Consider the following 24,416-nt stretch of genomic DNA (forward strand, 5'->3'; position numbering starts at 1 on the left):
GCATATTTTGTGGAACTAAGAACATTTTTCATGTCATGATTAAAGAACAGCTGTGCACCAAGAGAACAAAATTTTTGTGTGCCAAACTTGCCCGTAAGAAAATCCAATTTAATCCTTACCCGTGGTACAATTAACATAAATTTAGAGGCTTCTTAGTACATAATGAGCTGACAAATATCAGTTGGTGTCCATTCAAGGGCACTTCTTTTTAAGAGTCATCATATATTTGTTAACGTTATAATGCAAAATGTAAAATAATGTCAAGCTGTTTGAACTTATCAACTGTAAAAAAATGGTGTTTTAAAAAAATCATTAAAACAGTGATGCATCTTGAATTGTTGATAAATTTATAAATACCAATAAATGATTCAGGACTCAAAATAAATGCTATTAAGTACATTTATAAATATTATTTTCCATCGTCTATAAGTGTGATGTGACAGATGGACTTTACATATGCTGACTTTGTGTTTTCCAGGATGAACCGGCGGCTAGTGGACGGCATGTGGCTAGCAGATGCTCTGCCTGTCTTTGAGTTTCAAGGTCAGCAGAGTCGCTCTTCTGTGTCAGGTAACCAGATCATCTTCCTGAGCATGATGGAAAATACACCCACCCCTCGAAGTAACGTCCTAATTCGTCCCAGGAAAACAGAGAGCTAATCAGATACGTTTTTCCCATAAGAGTGTATGTTCATTAAAATAATTTGTTTTCCAATCACTTAAGGCTAAGATCCTTAGTTTTGCAGCCTCCAAGAAAATTATTTCTCCCATGAATATTGTAGTAGATAAAAAATACATACTAGACAGAATTGTAAATAAAACTTTGAATTTTGTAAATATGACGATAAAATGTTTTTCAAAAAATGCTTTCTTATTTAATTTTAATTTTGAAATTTTCAAAACTAAATATTAGGTATATATTTTAACGGTACACGGCTCTTACTTTGCACACAACTTAAAGGAGGTACAATGAACAATTCTGTCTAGTAATTTTTTTAATACAACGTACAGAATTTAAATAATCTGAGTATTAAATACTGTGATTTAACTGTCACTTGCCGCTGATGAAAGGAACGAGTTCAACAGTTTGCCGCTAGAGCTCCGATTAGTTCCAAGTTTACTCACTAGATAGCTCTAATATCGCAGGAGTTCAGGCGGGAATATTATCGCTTCGAAACGGTCAAAACACAACACTAGTATCAGCAATAGTAATCAATGAATTGAAAACCGTCTCACGTTGTCGACAATTTCTATAGATATATTTGTCAGCTTTTCAGTGATGTAAATTATTATTAATATGCTTCACTTGTCGTGACAAATTTATTCATAGAATATTTTTTATTTAAAATCATCTAACTACAATTACTGAATTGTTTTAGTAGATAGAGATTTATTATAATAGTTGGGCGTCTTAAAAAAAACTTATTTTGGAAATACTAAAGTGCTAAATATGATTATAATATCTAACCTGTTTCGTTTACGGGCATCTACGTGAACGTCGCACATTACATTTTATTACAACATTATTTCACATATCATCTTAGTGACTTCATTATGTATTTTGATATGACTCTTTACCTTAACACATGAATGAATCCTGCAATCACGGTGTATTACAATAATAGCAAAATGGTTTCATATAGTAATATAACTTCCAAAATCAATTTAAATTATTATTTATACTTCTATTCAAGACAAATAAATAATGTTTAAGATTTTATTAGAATATTTCAATTATTGTAAAAAAAATTTATTTGCAAAATGACAATGATTTTCTATAAATTTATTTAATTATATTTCTTTAGTTATATTTATTTAATTGTGTTTCTTTAATTATATTTGTACCTCGACTTTAGCTCTAGTAGAATGGGCTATACCTCTGGGTGTAATGTTACATAAATGAGTTATGATCAAAATATTAATAGTTACTATTGCAACTCTATAGAGATGTTTAAAAAAAAATAGTACCTGAAGGACCAGCCGCCTATGGCAATTTCCTCCCGTAATGATTTAGTTATGTATATAACGATACAAAAATAAGGCCCAATCTCTCGATGCTGTCGTTGAACAATTTTTAACTAAAAGTCGTTTAAAATTACCTTTGGTTTTTAACAATAGATTTTTCACTACCCAAGCATTTATTGTATCACTAACCTTGAGCTGTTAAACATTTTCGTTAGTTACACAAGTTCGTTAGAAACACAATTACAAAGCAGTGGCGATTCTTTTTTTTATTTTTCTTCTGGGGTCATGTAAAATTATGTTTGTAAACAAATATTGGCCAGAAAGAATTATATATTTTTCAATTTAACTTCCGCTACATTATTTGCAACTATAAATTATCAAAGAAACATAAGTTCCAAGTGCGCGCACACACGCACGCATATATATACATGTAAATACTTTTGAACAAGTGAAATGAGGAGTTTTAGCAAATAAACATTCAGGTAATTTTCCAAAATACAATTTTAAAGACCTTTATATTGTGTTCTTACATTTTCAGTTAGATTTATTTAAATTATTTGGCAAATATTACAATCTAAAAACTTTTGTAAGTATGTCCAGTAATTTTTTTAGGTACTTTTATTTGTGTTACAAGAAACCGAAGACCTTGCTGAAGTAAAATTATGCATATAAAATGTGTTTAAATGGGTGTGTTATACTTAGATGAAATTGATCTAGAATTATATGAAATAAAATTCTATTGTTTTACCAGCCTTTGAGCTTTCTAGCTTACGTGAAATTGTTATAATTAAACTTTATTGCCTAAGTTTTGAATTGCTCGAATATGCAAAAAGTAATTCACTCGCTCACACACTGGCCTATAAAAATTCCAACCCACTACCAAAAGGGCTGGAAACTTGAAACTTGGGTCGCAGCCTCAATGAGTAAATTCGGAAAAGTACCGATTTTTATTTTCTAATTACTAAAAAAATAAAATTAAGAAATAGGGACGCACCTTTAAAATCGGTTTATACCTTCTTTCGGAAGAACGTTGTTGCAGAAATTATTGTTTACTTCTCATGCTTGTACAAATTGAACAGTACTGTAAATGTATTTAATGACATAAGCAATAGTAAGTTATTAGCTGATATTGAATACAAACAATTTTTTTCGTGACTACAAAAAATAAGGTTCTCTGCTTGGCGAGTGATTCAATTATACTAATGTCAAAAAGATGTTATCGGGAAAAAATAAATGAAGTTATTTTATACCATTGATTCACTACCCATAAAATCAAACTGCAAAGTCTTTGCAACTGGTATCTCACACAAGAAATATAAAACATATTCGTGCTTCATTTTGTACAAAAATAAAACACATTTCATATAATATCGGGAGACTGCCTTGAAAATCGTGCCTATCACCAACATGGCCAATCAGACTCATAGTCATGTTTACGATGGCAAGACAGCTAGCAAACCAGTTCAGTTTATATGCAGCTTAACTGAAAAATTTATTCAATATTTTCGGGGTAGTTTTACGCTCAAAATTAATACAAAACCAAATCAGCAATCCTTGTATGAGAATTTATAATACTACAAAAAATCTTCCATTTCCTTCGAATTGTATTGAGCACTAAAATATTGATTTACTTTTGGCCCAGGTTTTATTTGACGATACTCTATAGAGTTTCGCTTGTTTGCATTGTTTATTTATCAGGTTTAATTCATGGCCAAATTAATTGAAGTGTAACACAAATTATTTATATATGTGTGTCTGGTTAGGAATCAGTATGATGTACTAGAAAAAATATGTCCTATCAGTGTAATGTATGGTCGTACCCTTACAAGCGTTGAATATTTATGAAACATTTTATTTCTTTGATATTTAAAGCCGCAGACTTGTATTTTATTTATTTCATTTGGACAACAACATGCGTCCGTGTTTTCTACATGGCACGCTCTGTAATATTTTGAATGTTATAGTAAATTTGGTTTTTTAAAATCTGTGATTTATGTGCAGTAGACTAATTTGTAATTTTTTATAATTTATTTTCACATTTTTAATGATCCATTTGCTAATAGTATATACACTTCTCCATTAATTATAATAAACACATATTCCATTATTGGAATTCTTTTAGAATGGATATCACAAGACTACAAAAACTATTCTCCTGCCAAATACCAGTAAAGAAAATTATCGTCAGAGAGCAATTACGTCTTATATCTAGGGAAACCTGTATTTCGCGAATACATTTCGTGTCAAGGTATTTTACAAAACACTGTAGATTTTTCTTGTAATTATTGGCTGTGGTCGGTGAAGGCTGTTTTCCCGCACTTGACGGGGCCAATGAGGACGTAGTTACCGTACTGCTGCACGCCCGCAATTCGCCAAACCTCTAAGAAAAAAACTACAGTTATGTGTGAAATAGCCTGACACGACATGTATTCGCTTTATACATGTGTCCTTACTTATATCGAAAAATATTTGAACATTGCATGATAATTTTAAGTATGAAAAGTTCAAAATACTTTCAAATTTTATACATGGTTTTATATGAACTCTAAGCAGTAAAACATATACTGCTTATTTTCTACAAATTATATCTATACACGGCAACTGATTATGAATCACTTGAGTTTTTTTATAAAGCATCTAAGCCCTTGACTGTATAAATATATTGTTGGATAAATTAACTAAACTAGGAATACTATACAATGCACAAAAACAGAACAGTTTGATCTTAATGACATAAAGCATAAGCTATCTATTTAGCACAGCCTGAATAATTCATTTACTATTGTCAAGATTAAATTTAAAAAAAAACCGCGAAAGAATCAGTATAAAATAACTATCTCATTATCTTTGCGGGTAACTCAAACATCATACAAACAATACGAAATATTCTTAAACGCAAGAAAGCATATTTTAAACACTGTAAATAACTTAGATTTTAAATCAAAGGATAATAATCAGTCTGTAAAATTTAGTTTTAACGATGAGTTGGAAACAGAATATCAAACATATATCATAGGTGTTACTGCCAACAGAGAACTCTCGCAAACAATACAATTACTTACTGCGCAACCTGCAAGCTCCGGTACCTTCTGTAAAAAAATATATATATATGTAAAACTTTTCCGGAAGTCGTACCACGGTAACGAATGATATATGAAGTCTTACTTCTAAATCTACTTATCTAGAGAACAAATTGTATTACATTATGTCCATAAAATTAACACCTTTATACTAACAGAAGTTTGCTCTTTTATTCATTTTTTTAGTTACGTGATAATTTATTTTGAGTTATAAAGGAATCCAACTTGAACAGTAAAAAAGAAAGGCTTTTAATGAACAAACCAACTAAGTCATTATAGATATCTGTTCAAACCATATAAGATTAATCCTGTTACATACATTTTTATATTTATATACATCTAATGTATAAACAAATCTGAAAAAAAAAGGCAATAAATTCAGATGGACTTCATTATCGAAATAGAATAAAACACAAAATACACTTGCAGAGAACCACCAAATATATTGCGTAAGTGTTTCTGAAATGGAGTTAAACTTTAAAATTGCCTTTATTATTTCAAAAAAATAATTGAAAACTCCAAGCAAATGTAAGAACACGTCTTCTAGATATAATGGAAGATTATAATGCCGTGTCCGAATTCGCCTGAAGAATATACTTGTAGATACTTTGGAAGTGACTTCGCAAGGCTGTCAGAAATGGACGTGAAGTATGCTATGCAATACGCAAGTAAATGAATCTGTGTAATTCTCGCGTACTTCCAGTTGAAAAAACGTCTTCATTTGAAAAAAATTTGGTCATATTTTATATATCATTTAAATAATTTAAGAGGTCGTAAAATAAATATCATTTATTTTGTATTTTACTGGTATCAATAAATAAATTGACAAAATTAATTTATGGATGTTTAAAACGAAGTTTCAACAAACACATGTATATATTTAGCCTACCGATCGTTACTACAAAACAAAAGTACAATAATAATGTAAGATGCCTTAAATTCACGTGACAGCGATGAAGTGTTAAAAGAAAGGACTAATTTCACATGTGTTTAAAAATAAAATCCAAACATCCTTTTCGGCTGGCTAAACATTGAACATATCCGGATTCGTCAAAGGCAAGTGAAGTACGCAAGGTTGTAAACATGTAACTGCATTACTTTCTGATTAATTTTAATAAAATTATGCATACCTCCAAAAAATGTTCAGTTAAAATTAGTATTGTATTGGTGTTTGTATTAAAATATAATGTATACCGGGTATATTTTTATTGTGTTTTAAGGTTTGTTGACTTTTGTACCTCATGTACTTTTGGTGAAAAGTGAAAATGTAATTATGTAGGTATTATTTATTATCAGGGCCCAAAGCATAACTTTATGTTCGTTAGCCGAAAATGAATTGAAGTTATACTTGTATATCTAAGAAAAAATATTTGTATTTTGTATGAATGTAAGTATTTTATTATCTAAATTTTTATTACTTACAAATATTTTGTACTCATAATATCTAGTTTCTATTTGTCTTAAGACATAATCAAATTATACACTCAGCAAAAAATATTTATTGGTTCGCAATTTTTCATTGTTACAATATTTTAAAATGTAAATTTGCTATTCAGTAATATCAAATTCTAAAACGTGAGTAAAAATTATCATTAAATTATATCAATGGCATATTTATTGGATTATTATTCCTTGCTCCTAATCACTTACTCTGGTTGATTACCTCCTGTATAACCTCAGTCAGTGATCGTAATTTATGTACACCTTTTCCCCACTAAGACGATTCAGGTGCAGATTGTGGAGCAGTGTTTTTTTATGTACGGATGTGTCAATAAATCCGTCAGTTTGTGGGTGGTGTTGGGGGGGGGGGATTACTACTCTTAAAAATATCACTTTATCTGTATGCTTGATAAAATATCCTTTGGTTAGCTCCCTCCGAAATATTCTTATACAACCTATGACGTGTAGCCTACTCCTTAGATATTTTACTTCCAACACGTTTGATTAAGTAGAGAAGGCGATTCTTCGAGTATGTGGCCCTTTCAGAATTAAATTATTATTATTAGTTACAACTGATGTTTATTTCGAGCCTCTTTGACTTCCAGTTCATACATAAAAGACGAACTACCAGTGATGCTTGACGTCACCAGTAGGGATAGCGTGAAGGAGCTCCTCATTTCGCCAGACGCGACTGGCATACACACGTATTTATATTGCAATAATAAATTACTAAATGATAGCTTATTTTTCGAAAATATGATTATTTTTTTTTGCAAGAAGTACGAATGCCAGGACATTTACAAATAACATCGTTTTTAAACATCACATATAAAAAAAGGAAGTGTAATCAAAAGCCATAAGCTGCAGGTCAGCTAAAAACGGAAACCAAACATTTTTCTAGCTCTAGCCTCATGTATACATGCTTAAAAACATAATACATTTAAAACACTAAAATTAATGCAATAACCTGCAATATTTTGAAGACAGATATTCAGCTACAAAATATTCTCCGATAGTATAAAAAGTTCACCTGTATATATAGTTGCAAAGAAAAATACAGTCCTAATGAGATATCAAATATAGCAAATAATACCGCTTTGCAACATAACGTCATGGTATTAGATGGTCAACGTTCAACTGTTTGTGTAATACACATACGCACACACCTGTGACAAAATTTGTAAAGAAATAAAATTTGTAGGAGCGCAAAACCTTTGTAGTACACAGTTAATTTTTTTTTTTTTTTTTTTACGGGGGCAGGAAAACTACATTACTGGCCAACTTATTTGAATGTAGCGGTTAGCTGTGAACAAGCGTTCTTGGAAAAGAGACAAAATCTTGATAGTTTTGGCCACATAATCACCGCAGTAAAACATACAATTTGTATATCGTATATGTGTAGTGCACCAAATTAATATTTATTATAATTACCTTGGGTTGCACTCGGTTACGTACGGGTTTCTAACTGAAATGTACCAAAAATAGTAATATTTATTCTCTTGCGCTTTGTTGAGGATTGAGTAGTCTTGGATGGGTGTATGGGAAAGGGACAGAGAGGCAAAGGGATTGGAAATCTATTGCTCGCCGAGGAAGAGTACACCCTTCCCCACCCCCCTCTCCCAGACCGGTCGTAAACATGACACCCTGCTGGGCGATAAGAATTCTGAGAACAGCGTCCTCTTGCCCACCCCCCTCCTTTTTCCGCGCGTCGCTACATCGTTCAACAGTACTGCTAATGCGCTCTGTTGAGGACAAAGATAACTACGCGTGTCTTTGCCCGCTAGCGAGAAACTCAGGATCTTAGCCTTAAGTGTACCTGCTTTCGTTAACATTTATTTACAGTTCAAAAATATGTCTAAATACAATAGAAGTACATGTAAATAAAATTTAAAAAACCTTTTGAGACAAACAAACTAAAATTAAATCTAAAAAATCCATGTAGTACCTCATTGTTTACATAATAGGGCTTGGGCATAGCAATCCTAAGTAGGTGCTAACAACATTTATCTGAGTTACAAAATAATGTAATTAATATAGGAGATTCATTAAAGTTCTATTAATAATTTTAAAAAGCATAAACTTAACATTTTCTATTATTAGATCAAATATTTACCCTATTAACGTCATTTACGACTGTTGTTTAGGCACTAAATGTGTGGCTGCCATGATTTGCCACTAGCGCATCCTAGTAGGCACGAGGTGAACTAGCCCTGAAAGCTTATAGGTTTTCTCTCTTGAGCTGCCGCTGACGTATGGGATGGCGTAAAATAAACATTGGCTGAACACACGGGTGGATAAATACGCATTATAGAAAGAGCAAAATGTTGTTTGTTGATTCATCTCATTAATTTTTTCATTGTATTTAACACTGCATAAGTGCTATTGGCATTGTGCACACATGGAAACAAAAATTCACAAAAAAGAAAACAGCGCTACTTTGAATTTATGACAGCACTATTTCAAATCTTGCCTTAATTTGTTGGCGTCGTTTCTTCAAAACCACTCTAATTTAACAACGTTACTTCAAGGGGCAGGTGTATACCATATTTTTCGAACGTATAAGATAATAATTCCATACAAGTTTTAGAGCTTGAAGATGTTGTTTGTCTTATATGACTGTCTTATGTGATTCCACATATGTCACTTGTTCAGAGTTTGGATGTTTTGTGTTACTCATGCTCCTGTTGCATAAATGACAGTAAGTAAAAGCTATTTTTAGAACAAATAACAAGTTTTAACTGGTTTTTTACCTTTGTATCTGCCTATAACAATTTCTGGTGATAGTGTTGGCAGTCTGTATCTGTAACACTACTTTATGATATAGATTTTTTTTAATGTTGCATTATGTAGAAACAAGGTGCATAAAAGGTCATTTATCCAACATTTTATGTTTCTGCTCATTCTATAATCCTGCATCAATGGACAAATTGAAATGGGGCAGAGCCAAGCAGTTCAAGTTACGGCAGGTTAAAGTGCCACTGTTAACAGTGGTACACGATATAAACAAACAGTCACTGATAATGGAATAAACTATGTTGAAAGATTTGTCATGGGTAAAATCGTTATTAATTGGAATTCATTCAAAGTTGTTTTGGATTTAGCTTTGTCAAGGACGTAGGTAGCAAGAGACTTAAGGAGTAAAGTTTTCATATTTTTTTCCATATTATAACGATGTGGGTAGCAACATGCGGTAACGATGTGCTTGTGAAAGCCTTTTCCTATCCATGGCAAAGAAAACAAAAAGGCCAGATTTATTTATTTTTATAGAAAGGAAAAACCTAATGGTTTTTAAATCCCTTATACATATACTATGCTTTAAAGCAGGGCACATTGTTTTGATTTACATCTTGTGTGGAAATGTTGCAGTATTTACATGTCTATTGTATTGATACTGTTGGCTGATTATTAATAATAAAAAAATAGTTTATTTATAATTAAGCACTAATAAATAGCTGTGAAAAGCGAAAACCCATTTGCAATTCTACAATGAAGTTATCCTTAAAACTAAAATGTATTTTATTCTAAAGTACAGATTATGAAGCCAAAATGGATATATAGGAACTTGTGTCCCATATATGTATTTATTAATGATTCAACTCAGGCTCTGATGCACTCTACTGGTGTATTGTTTGCAGACGACCTTAAAATTTGTAGAAAATTACCACTCCTCTTGATTGCTTATTATTTCAATCTGACATAAATGTAATTATTCTTTTAGTGTAAATCAAATATAGTTTGTCTTAACTATGATAAAACTAAAATAATATCCTTCCTAGAAAAAATCTTCCCATAAAATATTATTATAAATTGAAAAATGTGTCAATTCCAGTACTACTAAACTAAAAGACCTTGGAATAATTATAGATTTTTAATTATTTTTACATCAGCGTGTAGATTACTTATCCTCCAGTTCCTGTAGAACACAAGCTCTAATAAACTACATTACTTTTCATGCAACAAATTCTGATGCTATTTTATCTCTTTTTACAACACTTATCTAATCTAACCTCTAAACTTGATTATTGTTCAATAATATGGAATGGAACAACATTAATTCATCAAATAACAACCAATTAGAAAATATTCAAAATAAGCTAGCCAAACTTTTCATTCTAAAACATTTTCCTCCACCTAAATTAACTTATATTTCTGAACAGCTGGATTATCTGGACTCACCATTTATCAAAAACTGTTATACCTAGTTACAAAATTACCTGTAAATATGTCATTGATAACACTGGTATTAGGGTTCCCCACAGCCATCTAAAATATACTTTATATACAATTAATAAAACCAATACTATTTTTAGACAAGTCAATAACTACAATAAATTTGATCAATATTGATAAACTTGTAAAGAAACTATTTATTAATTAATTATGATTTCTTTAATCTGTTTTCAATAACCCATCTAGAGATAATCAATAAATAACTTCTTCATTTACAAAATTTTCTTTATGTTATTCTTTTATATTACAATAATAATTTCATACTCTACCGTTATATTATACCCTATTATATACTATAAAATTTATAAATGTCTTTCTATCATTGTTAATCATAATTTTTCTTGTATAGTATGATCAATTCATTATTTGATTGTTTGTTGTGTCCATGCCCACTGTTTGTCGTGTCCTTGTGTCTTTTTTGATTATTTTTCATTTCGTGTTACTGTTTTTCTGTGTTGTTTTTGTTTTTAATTCTCGTGCACACCCATGCAACCTCTTTACAGGGTGTTGCTGTGCATTTCTGAGTTGTACTAGATAAATTAATTAATTTTTTTGCTGCAGAGTTTTATTTGTTTAGCATTGCCATTGCTGCATCTGAATGAAGCATCTTACAGAGGTTCCGACAGCGCTGGAGCTGATGGCAAGTGGTCTGGTGTTTCAGGCTGCCAAAGACTTGAAGAGGCGGAGGAGCAAGAGTGGCCAGCGCCCGTGGATGAGCCTGCCTCTTGTGAACCGACTCTTGAGACACTGGGAGGAGCTGCAGAAGCAGAGGACAGGCCTTCCACTCCTGACCAGCGTCCACCAACCCCTTCGCCCCCGCCACAGTCTCCCCCACCGGCGACGCCCCCACCTCCTTCCCCTGGACAGGGCTCTGACGTCGAGATCTCCCGCGCCGCTCCGGTTCGATCTGACGCTCGGTGAGTCGCTGTGTGATCCTAGCATTAGTTCACTCAGGGGCGCAACAACAGGGGGGGGGGGGATGTGTATTTTGCCCCCCCTCTGAAACCTTGAAGTGGGGGCAAACGGTGGCAAAGAAAGTGCTGTGTAATCAATTTTTAGATAATAAAACTGCTTAAATAGCTCCATTTTCCACCTTGAAATACAAATTTTCCCGGGGGAGGACCCCCGGACTCCCCGCTTCAATAGAGGAGATCGATGATTCTTTATAAAAAGGTATATTTCCCCCCCCCCCCCTTCCCCTTTGGAAATTTAATTGTTGCACCCCTGAGTTCACTGAGACGTAAACCACGTACAGCAAAGTTGTGTCTGTATGAGCCATGAGTAAATTATGGATGTGATGCCGTTTTCATCTGTTAATTCACTTGTGTCGGTCAAAAAAATTCCCAAACACTCTTATTAAAGTTTGGAGGTTCAACAATGTAGTTGCGTGTGTTGCATCATAGGGTCCTCGTTTTCCATGATCACTCAAGCATCACTATTATTGGGTAAGGGTTGTTGCTTCTATCCCATACCCTGACATGTCTCTTATTGAATCACTTAAATCACAAAAACTTGCTAATTTATTTTTATTGTTCTGAATGTATCTGTTTCAGACCAATTTATTACAAATTATTTTATTGTAAACTTGCAGCGTACAAATTTTGCCACTATTTTGGTGGAATAAGTATTACAAAACAGCTTTTATAAATATGAAAACAATAACACAGAAATCTTATGTTTTAAAATCTTATCTGTAGAAGTTCCACATTCGTCATGAGTAGAGACCCGTGAAATTCGCGGGTTCATTTCGTGTTATGCTAAAATTCAAATAATTATACCTTAGTGTTGCTTCTGTCATTGGTTCACTTTTAATCTGGAGGACTGAGGGCCAATTAGATACCCTCACTCATAGAAGTGTCGAATCACGGGCCACCCAGTCGAGACGACTCACAAGTCAGCAGCCAATGAACAGTTGACATTTGCCCGAGTGTGTAGAGGATATTGGAGTCTATCATGGAGGTCATTGAACCTGCGAATTTCACGGGTCTCTAGTCAGGAGTTGTGCCTGGTGGGACTGAGAGACAGGTTGGAAAGTGTCTGTTGTTTGCTGTTCGCAGTCTGAAACTGGTGGACGCAGTTGTGGCCTCGGAGGAGCTGACCAAGCGTTGCAAGGCGGACATTCCCGACAAGCCGCTGGTGGTTAACGTGTGCACCCGTCCCGAGTGCGTCTTTTGCGGGGAGAGGCACGAGGTCAGTCTGCAGCTCAAAGCTGTCTCTTAAAGTGTGTATTTTGTAACAACCCAGGGATGGGTCAGTTACACATTTCTCTATCACATTTCTGATTTCACGATTTCCCTCTATTTCAGGTACGACTCTGATTCCAATTCCCAGTTTTACTTTTTTTCTGAATTAAATTATGAAAATTCAAAAAAAAAAGTTAACTTGTATTGTACTTTTTTTTACAAACACAATTTACTTACATTACTTCTGAATTTTGTCTTCAGGCATGACAGAGATAGTTCTGTGCGAATATCAGTATTTTAGTTCGAATTGAATATGAATATCAAGTTATTCTCGAATATAAACATTGAATTTAAATAGTAAGAATGAGAATAAGAATGAGACAAAGGTCAGTGCTCGATAATTTCAGCAAAAAAAAATTATATTTGAAAAGCTTGCTAGTATTGATTGTAGTATTTCTGTCACTCCCCCCTTCAAAGAAACAAACACCATACAAACAGCATGTAATAATGAAATAATCATTTTTAGCCTGCAACTGATAAATTATTTTAGCCTATTTTTAGCCACCATGGTTCACCATCAACAAATATGTGTGAAATACATAATTAAAACTCATTAAAATTCGTGATTTTTTTTTATCTTGTGAAATTCCTCTCTCATGCCATTATCTTTAAGAGTCCTGATTGTATTGATTAACTTGATTTACATCCGTGAATGTTTATATTGACATTAAAGCACTAATGTCATGAGATATTTTCTGTTTATCTTGATTCAAATTCGCGATAGATTTAATAATAACGCAAAGCTATCATGGTCACTGCAAATTAAACATCAACAAAAAATGTGAAACTGTTTTTTTGTACAAAAATGTGTTTACACACTGGTAGCAACATGTTATACTCAAACAATAAATATTAGGTATTTAATTTATTGACTTTGTGTATGCATAAATCAAATTTTTAACTTCTTTTAAGTGGAATGGAAATTATTTACTTAAAAGTATCAAAAATATAATGAGAAACTAGCTTTAGTAAACGAAAGACAAAAAAAAATTTAACCAAAATGTTTTTGAATAACATGGTTGGCCAGCCTGCTTTAAATTATTTACTTCAACATGACGACGACGTTGGAAGTAAAAGATATTATATTTAAGATTGGAGAGAAAAGTTATGTTTTCCCTGCAAGTACAAAAATCTAACTTTAGTTAGTACAGTGTTACAGATAAATATAGGTGATTGTGGTTGTTATTTAACCTGCAAAGAATTAACCACTTCTTTTGTATATTAGTGCTAGGCGAGTTGTGTAAACCAGCTTACTGGCTGGAAAATACGGCAGCTGTGGCAAGAATCACTTAATTGATGTGAACCTATTTTACATATAAATTATTGACAGTTCTTACGACCTACCATTTTAAATATGATTTATTTTTATTTTTTTATTATCAATTTGTTACATGCCTACCAACGGCATAAGGCCATGGGTGGTAGGCACGATAAACATAAAAAAATACATAAACAAAACAAATACATGAAACAAAATGAATAACATTGAGGACAATACTATAATAACACATACACAAGACAATACAGCAAGCAACTAACAGATAAACAAGAACAAGTTTCATAATTCTTTAACAACAGTAATGATGATCCAGAACCTGATTATATAAAAAAAAAATTAAATATGGTAGCATCATTAACCTTAAACATATTCAAATTAAATTAAGATAAGAAAAATTGTTTTATATTTAAATTATTTTTTGATAGAGACACATAGCATCCATGTTTATTAAAATTTGATATAATTCTGTATAATATATCATTTGATTTGCCTAAGGAGCATAATAAAGATGTCTGTCGACTGTTATAGGTAGGTACTTTAATCCCAGTATTATCTAGAATATAATTGCATTTTGTTTTATTGGTATAACAGTTATAGATAAAAAATGCATCTAATAGCTCTCTTCTTAGAGCTAAAGATCTGAGAGAGGATAGACTATTAGAATTGTTGGTAATGTTGGTCTTTTGATTAATGATATTGATTAATTTATTTTGTAATTTATCTAGTTTGTCACTATCTGTTTTTGAGATATTGTTCCAGACCACGGAGGCATACTCAATCTTGGATCTTACTAAAGCTAAATATAAACTAACAATAGAATCTAAATTAGTGGCATTGAAAGTAATATATTTAATCAACGCTAACAATCTATTACATTGCGATCTAAGAGATTCAATATGGTTATGAAAGTACAATTTATCATCAAGTAAGACACCTAAATCTCTAACACAAACTGACTTCAAGATAACATGATTACCAAGTTTATAATCAGAAGCAATGATATGATGTTTTCTGGAGAAGGTTATAGATGTAGTTTTCTCATAATTAAGGTCAACAAGATTTCTTTTACACCAATCGAAAACTGATGAGATGTCATTTTGAAGAAGTTTACAGTCTAGATGAAGAGAAATTTTTCTGTAAATCTTAAGATCATCAGCAAAAAGTAGGCAATTAGAGAATTGTAATACTTTGGTAATGTCATCTATAAAAATGTTAAATAGAAGAGGGGATAATGTTCCACCCTGGGGTACACCAGAACTAACTATATGTAGATCAGATTTAATATTATTAATTGAAACATAAAAGATTCTATCTAATTAATAGCTATTGAACCACTTTAGATATTTATCGCTTAATCCTATATTTGATAATTTTGTTAGTAAAATACAGTGATTAACAGTGTCAAAAGCCTTGGCTAAGTCAAAGTAACATGCGTCAACTTGACCTCGCGTTATTACTTCTGAATAGATTGGGTTAACAAAACTAATTAAATTAGTAGTAGTAGATTTCCCCTTTCTAAACCCATGTTGACAGTCGGAGAGTCTATTTTTAAGATTGAATTCAAGATCCTTACATATAATTTTGTCAAATACTTTAGCAAATCCATTTAAAAGTGATATCGGTCTGTAGTTTGCAACATTAAGTTTACTCTTTTTCTTATGTACAGGTATTACCTTTGCAATTTTCCATTTTTTGGGGTAAATTCCGCTATTTATACTAGAATTGAAAATAAAGTTAAGTATAGGGGCCAGAATAACAGCACATCCTTTTATAATAAAATTTGGAATACCATCAGGCCCAGTTGTCATAGTGGATTTCAATGATTTAATTCCCCAAAGTACAAGGCTCTCAGATATGGTAGTCATAGGAATAGAGCACTTACTGTTTTCAGAAATTGAGTAATTTAAATTATTTGTAGGAGTTACATAAATACTAGAAAAATGATGTGCAAAACTGTTAGCAATAAGTACTGGGTCATTGGTAACGTTATCATTGATTTTAAGAGATAATTTCTGTATGTATCCTTCTTTCATAATTTTTACATAGCGCCAAATTTTTTTTTGGATTTTTTTTAACTTTATTGTTAAGATTTTGTAGCCAAAAATTTTTGTCCCGAGAAATGAGACTTTTGGCCTCTCTACGATATTGAGAAAATAAATCATAATAATAGGGGTTCATATTTCTTTTATATAACTTATGGAAATGTTTTTTGGATTTTAATGTTTCTATAAGTTGTTTGGAATACCAATGTGGGTAACTGGATTTTTTATTTATTTTATTCGGGATGTAGTTCTTGATGTAGTTAATCAAAGTAGTAGTGAGAAAATCAACCATTAGATTAACATCATCAGATTTGTACAGTGTAGACCAGTCATGTTCTTTAATTGCCATAAATAGACTTAAATAATCACCTTTTTTGTAGTCCAGATAAGAAGACGTAGTAATAACATCCCTTGTTATTATATCCATTTTGATATTAATTATGATAGCAGGATGATAAATATCTTCCGTAACAAGAGGATTTAATGATTTGCTGACCAAACAATATTGTAAATTAGAGAAACAAAGATCTAAAAGATGGATGGGCTGCTGAGTATAATTGAATTGAGACAAGCCTAAACCTGTTGTGAAATTGCATATAGCCATAGCTTTGGCTGATAAGTCTCTATAATTTATACTAACAGACTGAGAATTTAGCCAATGTATACCAGGCACATTGAAATCACCCAGTATAATAACGTTATCTAAACAATTTGCAAATTTTTCTTCGAGATCTTCAAAGTAGGACTGGTAGGTTGCAGAGTTGATTGTTTCATGGTTATTGATGTTTTTATCAGCTTTCTTGAATATTTGATCCGGGAATAGCTTACCATAAAATGGGCTGATAAGGCAACCGCTCGGCCAGAAAACTGTATTGTGTATCATGTCAAAGTCTTCTTCTAATACTGATACATGGAAAGATGCATAGGTGTCATATTTGGATCGTAGTTTAACGACTTTCAGTTGTGATAGATTAAGATCACTGGTTATATAATCAACAACTTCTTTTTCTTCAACTGATAGGTCAAAACGGGTTACAAATAATGCTTTTGTTTTTTTGAAAGCTGGTTTTGAAACTGTTTTAAGAGATGAGATGTTCCTCATCCCAACCTGTATTTTTGATTTCTTTTTGTTGTCAGACTCAGGCTGGTTTACGTGGCTACCGTTGGATTTGTTCTTACGTGAATAATGCACGGTGGTAAAACCTTGCTCATCAGTAGTCCGCTTGATAGGAGAAGTGCTTACTAAGTTGCTTGCATCAGCGTTGCTTGCAACACGGGAAAAGTGCTGACTGGTAACGAGGTCAGCCGCACGTTCAACCGGCGCGGCGACAGATGTTTCAACTTTCTTTTTCTGTTCAATTTTCTTTTGTTCTGTAACTTGACTATAAGTTTTATTGGTTTTCTTTGGCTCAGTTTGAGGATTTTTTTCATTTTTGATCTTGAACACTTCTTCACTTAACTTCACAATCTCATTTCTGGAGTCGTCCAGTAAAGTTTTTAATACCTGGTTTTCATTTTTAAGGTCGTCAATTTTAGTATTCATAGATTTAACAAGATCATATAATTCAATAAGTTTGCTCATTTCCATGGAAACAGGTGACATGACTACATTACCAGATGCAGTTGAATTCTTTTGGGATGATGACGTTCTAGAAGGCTTGTTTGAAGTCGCGTCCTCTTCTGGGATAAGTGTTACTTTCAGAGCATTAAGATTAGTCGTATTTACACTCTCAGTTTGAAACTGATTTGGCGCAGTATTCACATTCGTTTTTTTTGTCGGAGACCGGAACATGTTCAAGTTATCTATATGGTCTAATTCACAATTAGTTATGTCATTCGTTGCATCACTATACGATAGAGAAAATCCCTCAAAATCCGACTGACTGAGTAGTGAGGAATTAATACTGATTATCTCGTTCCACTAGTAAAGAACAACAAAGATGAGATATAATACCGCGGAGCTCGCACTAAACACGTCCGTCCGCTTGGGACACACGGCCGCGACTGATTCCTTATATGGTACCTTTCCTCCTTACAGTTTGTGAATTGATGGTTCAATGCCAGGTAGAATTAAGGCATCGAAGAATCTACATGCCCATCCCTAGTAACAACCCAGCTATGGCCCTCCCTACTTTATACATAAGGTTATTTATTATGTTTATTATGTAAGCAGAGATGAGGCGAAGTTATGTTTTCTGGTATGATTTAAATAATAGTTGTTTATTCTTTTGAAAGTAATTGTGCATTTGCAACATTGAGATACTCGCAACTCAAGAGATTCGTTGATTAAGACCTCAAGCTCTCTAGGTAGTTAGCCTGAAATTTCACTTTTAATTATTATGCATTGATTTATGTTAAAACAAACTGAGTTAACATTAAGATTTTGGGTGACATACAAAATTTATAAAAGAAATTTTCCTTATGTACCATAAATGCATCCAGTCAATTATCAAAATAATGTTTTATGTAGCTTGGATGCTGCTCTATGATTTATAATACTGAGATGTAAACAAAGATTTTCTTATGTATATTTGTCACAGAAATTATTTAAAATTGTCAGTGTGTATGTTCAGAGAATGGTGTGCAAATAGTATATAATTATTTGTAATTACAGTTTCTACTCAGTATATATAGTATTTTGTTTGTTTATTTTAAACCCAACTTGCTTTTGTTCTTATTTGATGAATCCAAACCCGTATTTTTTTTTATTTTTTTTATTTTTTTTATTTTTTCAATTCTCTCTCATAATAAATCTCAGTAACAGAAACTATTACTGTTGTAATCTGTCCTAGTACTCATATAAACAAAATGTTGTATATGTAAGTGTGAGTACCCCAGTGTTGGCGTTATTTATTACACACTGGTAGTGCAGAATTTGTCACCTCCACACACCCATGTACCTGTACTTATATACATATATGTAATAAAACGTATGAACTATGAAGTATACAGAAGGTAAAACAGACATGATAGAACAATATTAAAAATTATAATTGTTATAAGAATATAAGTTTTTAATGATAACTAGCCAGGTAATCTGGCAACAGTGGACACCATTTTTTCTGTACTGGAATTTTAAGCGTGAGATAGATTATAGATGATGATGATGAATGTACGTGACACGAGAGTTGCTCGAGTGTAGGCAGAGGCCGTGCATGACTCGGGGACACGGCATGTGTGTGTGTGTGTCGTGCAGAAGAAAGGCAAGAAGGAGTGCTGCAAGTCGGAGGCGGAGATAGAGTGCTGCCTGAGCGGCATAGAGGCCATGCTGCTGGACGACGTGATCAAGCCGGAGCTCACCAAGCTGGGGGGGTTCCAGTTCAGCCGGGACTGCCTGCTGGGGCTCCGCAAGTCGCAGCTACGCGCCATCCAAGAGCCGGCGTGCCTCGCCGACTGGACCAGCTGTGAGTCCCCCCTCGCCCCCGTGGTGCGCGACGCCTTCGCTGACCGCCGTCTCTAGTGGACATGTTAGTGGTGCACGTGAATTTGTAAAAATAATCAAACGCCAGCCCCTCGAAGTAACACAGGCATACATTCGAAGTACCTGCAATATTTTCTATCTAATTTCTGTGTGCACACAATGGTAACAAGTTAACAGCCGCTCTGGTGAGAGAGAACTTTCAGTGCAAGTGTGCCTCGCGCCTACCTGGTTGTGCAGGTGGCAAGTCACGTGATTAGCTATTCAAATAGTATTGTATTTGGCACCATTGGCAGACATTCATTTGTTAAACAACTGACTCTGGAATTCGGTTAACAGTTTAAATAATCTTTTGTTAGTAGTAGAAAAAACATGAAGCTTACATTTTAATCTTATTGCAGACCCGAAAAGGGGGAATTCATTTTTGTTATGAATAGTGTAAAAAAATAACTCTGCTATTAGATAATTAAGTGGTAATATCCAAATGAATATTAGATTTCAACTTTAAAATACATTGTTTTATACAGGACCTACATCAAAGCGCTCTGAATCTAAAAACATGTGTAGTTTATGCGAGAAAGAAATTTTTTTCTCCAAATTTTGATGTCCTAAAATAACGGTGCGACGATTATGCATAAAAACACGGGAGTAACAAAAAGATACTCAAAGGTAGGCATGTGCGAAGGTCTCTTTTTAAATGCGAAGCGAAGTCGAAGCGAAGCTTATATTGTGCGAAGGAATGTCGAAGGAAAATTGAAGTCGAAGGATTTGAAATAATATAATTATTAATATAAAAAATTTGTTACATATGTTTCATCATGATTATATAGACTAAAGAAAATTCCATTGTGCTAAAAATCTTCAAAAAATGTATGTATACTACATAAGTACTGTTAAATGTCTTAATCCACAGGAAAAATAAGTACTTTTCATTTATTTAAAATTTGTAAAATTCATTCATCTGGTTTTCATTAGTAAAGTTAAATTCCACCTGGCTTTGAAGCGTGTGAGACAGCCATTTGAGGCTTGAAAATTGTCAATTCCAAGCCTTAGTGCCTCCATTCGTGCTTTTTCTTGCAGTGCTGTGCCCGAGATGGGTATGTTGTTATAGCGTGCTTGCACAATCCAATCAAAAAGATTTTTGTCAAGGTCACTATTGATACATTTGCTATATCTTTTCCTCTTCTGGTGCAGTTTTGCAGCATTTTCTTCAATTTTTGCTCTGTCTTTTTTTATTGTGGACAGATTTGTAGGTGCATTATTAAAACGTTTTGCAACATCACACTTTTTCTTGCAGTTGTCAACAGCTGTAATAATCTCTAGTTTTTTTGCAATGCTGATACCCACACACTTTTGGGTACTCATAACTTCTACGGGTAGGCCTACCTACATTTATGCTGCTGTAATACACTAAATAGTAAATATAAAAATATAAACAGGTTATCCACGCCGTCACGTCGCCATTAAACAAGCTTCACGAAACGTCACAAAATGTTCACTAGTATCAGAAACTGTGTACCACTAGATCTGTTAAATAAATGTTGTATACGTATTACATTTGTGTACGATTGCGAAAGATGTCAATCAGAAAACAAACGGTATCAAAAAAACGCATTAGTAGTCGTTGGCCATCGTATAATCCACGTTTTATGTACCTAGCCATCGGCCAATATCCATTACTACAAATTCAAACGCGAAAATACGCATTTTGTAGGATAAATATTATAATTAAATAGTTTTTTTCTTAATTGAAAAAGTTAAGTGTTTTTTATTTATAACTCTTGATTATTCCGCATAAATGTTATGTTGCTACACCAATCACACAAAAAACTTACATTTTTTTATACGAATGAAATTTCTATCTGCACGGTTACCAGCACTGCAACTGCCATATTACTCAACGAAATAAAGAAAACGCCTGTAAACAATTTCCACAAGACCTGTCGTTAAACAAAGCTATAGAATTGTGAATGAAATGAGAAAATGTTTAATATTTTGTGTATTAATATCGGCAAAATGATACGTATTAACGAGAAATTACCGTCCAGGGCTTTGAAAAACGTACGTTATATATTTATTATGCCTATTAATTTGCATGGCGTTTCAAGTGACCGACGTTATACTGGATTGTACATTAACAAGAGGGACGTACTAGAGAGAATTTGCTGTATACATAAACGGGAAATTACCTGCCGCAATATATTTATTTTGGCAGTACACACACACACACACACACACATATATATATATATATATATATATATATATATATATATATATATATATATATATATATATCCCCAAATAGTGGGCCAAACGTTTCTGGCAAAAATCTTCGACTTTTCCACTCGAAGTTTATTTGTGTCAAAGCCAAAGTCGAAGGAAAAAAATATCTTCGATTCGACTTTGAATACTTGAAGCTTCGCACACCCCTACTCAGAGGCCTAACATGTTCAAAATCAGGCCTGTGAATTTGTTTGCATTGTAAGTTTATCTTCACGATGTTTATTTTAAAATTAAATTCAATCCTATTATATAAATGTACTTTAAATGTATTAAGACTTATAATTAATACTGTAAATTAATTTTAGAGGGAGCAGTGTCTTGAATGATATAGTAATCAACAAACACACTTCAATATTGGTAAAACAAATTAGAGATTATTTTTTCTAACATGCAATCATGGAAAATAAACTTATTTGATTAGTGCTGTTTTTATTATTACTCTGTTATGCTGAAGCAAAATGGTGTTACTTTGAGGAGGGGGTGTATTCAGTAGATTTTATAAACTCTTGATGTGTTATTCTTATTATTATTTATTTTCATAATTTTAAAAATATTCACTATGGTTATTTATAATAAGTAGGTAAGTTATTAAACACAGCTACAATTTGACTCACAAGTTCCAGGTCAGGGGTGTACGCATGAAGGAGATAGATGTAATATCCCCTTTCCCCCCAACAAATCCTAACAAAGAACCAACAAAACAATACCTTCTTGCATTTAGATGTTTGTGGGCAAAACATCTTGAGTTCTTGTTGTATTAATTTTCATAGGAATTAAATTATTTTATTGCTTGTCCCTCTCCTCACTCCCACCTGATGGTGGAGAGACGGTCAGGCGGCCTTACTTTTGTGCCACCCCACCACAGGACAGCTGGGTGGCTCGGCTTTAAAACGCCAAGTTGCATTCGCCAGGGGCCGAGGCTCCGGCGACTGGCCTAGTGAGAGCGCGGTCCGGATAGAGGAGAGTTTCTGCTTGGTTCATGGCTCACGGTGCTGGTGGGGCCCCGCTCCGTACAGGGGAGGGTTGCTTCCGCTTGGGCGGTGTGGGCGGCAGTGGGTCATGAGGTCCGGCACCTGTGTCAGCCAACTCCAGCAAGCCTAGTGTATCCGGGTTACCAGCAGTTACCTCTTGGGCAGTGTGCCTTAAGTATGTTAACTGGCCTTCGCTCACGACCGGGTGACATCTGTGGCGGCAGGCGGCGCTTGACGACTGGCTTCGATAGGCGTCTGGCACATGGTAGTGCAGGCAGCGAGAGCACACGGAATACTGTAGGGCTTGCTGCCCCAGGAACACTGAGCATTTAAATTTTTTTTTATTCTGGCAAGCCAACATATTCCACTACGCCAGCGTGAGCCCCTTCACAGTTCTGTGAGTCCTCTGGAATGCATGTCAGTAACTAAGTTCGGTTTGATTATGGATGCGTTTCAGGGCAAGCTCTGTACACTTTAAGTCAAGTTTTTACTGCCTGAGCATGGCCTTTTATGTGGTTCTGGTAGGGAGGGGGTATAAGGCAAGCTGTGGCTGAGGTGGTCAGTGTGCTTTTGGTAGACTCTGCTCACCCCTCTTCTCAATGCACAAGAGGGGTGGTGAGCAGGTGGCTGTGCGGCGGTTTGCCGAGCTCCAGGCGTAGAGCGTTAAGGTGCCCTTTGATTGGAGGGCAGGTACTTGAAAGCTGTGTGTTTTTGAAGATGAATAAATAAGACTACTATTGTTATATCACTATCAGAGATCACTGAAATCACTTCCATAGAATTTGTTGAGGTCTATACTCATTGTGTTTCAGGTACCTTGAATGATGTAAAGATGATGTTTGAAGAGGAAGAAGAAGATGATGATGAAGAAGGAGGTAGGTTTTATATTTACTTTTTATACACACACCACAATCATTACATTTCTGTGGTTCCATTAAAGGTCATCTTGTGTAAATTTGTCTTTTACACTCTTCTGCAAAACACCAAATTTCCGATTGTTTTTACAGTGTGCCCGATCCTCACACGTCTCGTGCATCCCTAAAAATTTCTTTAAATCCTCAACGTACAGCACTTTTCAACATTTCTAAAGCCATGCTCAGCTCTTACACGCCCTGGAAAAAACAAACAGGACATCTGCTGGCCGGGTAAACGTCATATTGCCCGCAAAGTTCCGTCCACGTGCTCATGTCTCGCTCCAGTCTGCCCGGCGACACACGACTGTCGCGACTCGCGGCTTGGCCGCCACACAGTGCTGTATCCATGCGCAGGCAGAAAGTAGTCATCATCTTGCATTCTTCAATGACTCACCAACTTATTATCAGGCATTCTCATAAAGTATGTTTTACGCTGCCCATTAAAATAAGTAATAAAAGTACCTAAACCTAACACAATAAAAATACTTAAATTAAACTAAAATTATAATTATAAATATAAATCTATATAATCTGAATATAATAGAACTG

The 24,416-nt window shown here is 33.9% G+C and overlaps 1 protein-coding gene across 1 annotated transcript in view; it reads left to right on the forward strand.

Annotated features, from left to right (window-relative positions):
* The window catches only part of LOC134542459 (condensin-2 complex subunit H2-like), an 89,134-nt gene that overhangs the window by 24,085 nt on the left and 40,633 nt on the right, over window positions 1–24,416 (forward strand). Inside the window, exons 6-10 of the mRNA XM_063386759.1 lie at window positions 479–570; window positions 11,376–11,631; window positions 12,772–12,904; window positions 19,475–19,682; window positions 23,766–23,828. Of these exons, the coding sequence (XP_063242829.1) occupies window positions 479–570; window positions 11,376–11,631; window positions 12,772–12,904; window positions 19,475–19,682; window positions 23,766–23,828 (752 nt within the window). The remainder of the gene's footprint in view (window positions 1–478; window positions 571–11,375; window positions 11,632–12,771; window positions 12,905–19,474; window positions 19,683–23,765; window positions 23,829–24,416) is intronic.

The sequence above is a fragment of the Bacillus rossius genome (assembly GCF_032445375.1).
Source record: "Bacillus rossius redtenbacheri isolate Brsri chromosome 4 unlocalized genomic scaffold, Brsri_v3 Brsri_v3_scf4_2, whole genome shotgun sequence".
Classification (NCBI taxonomy): Eukaryota; Metazoa; Arthropoda; class Insecta; order Phasmatodea; family Bacillidae; genus Bacillus; species Bacillus rossius.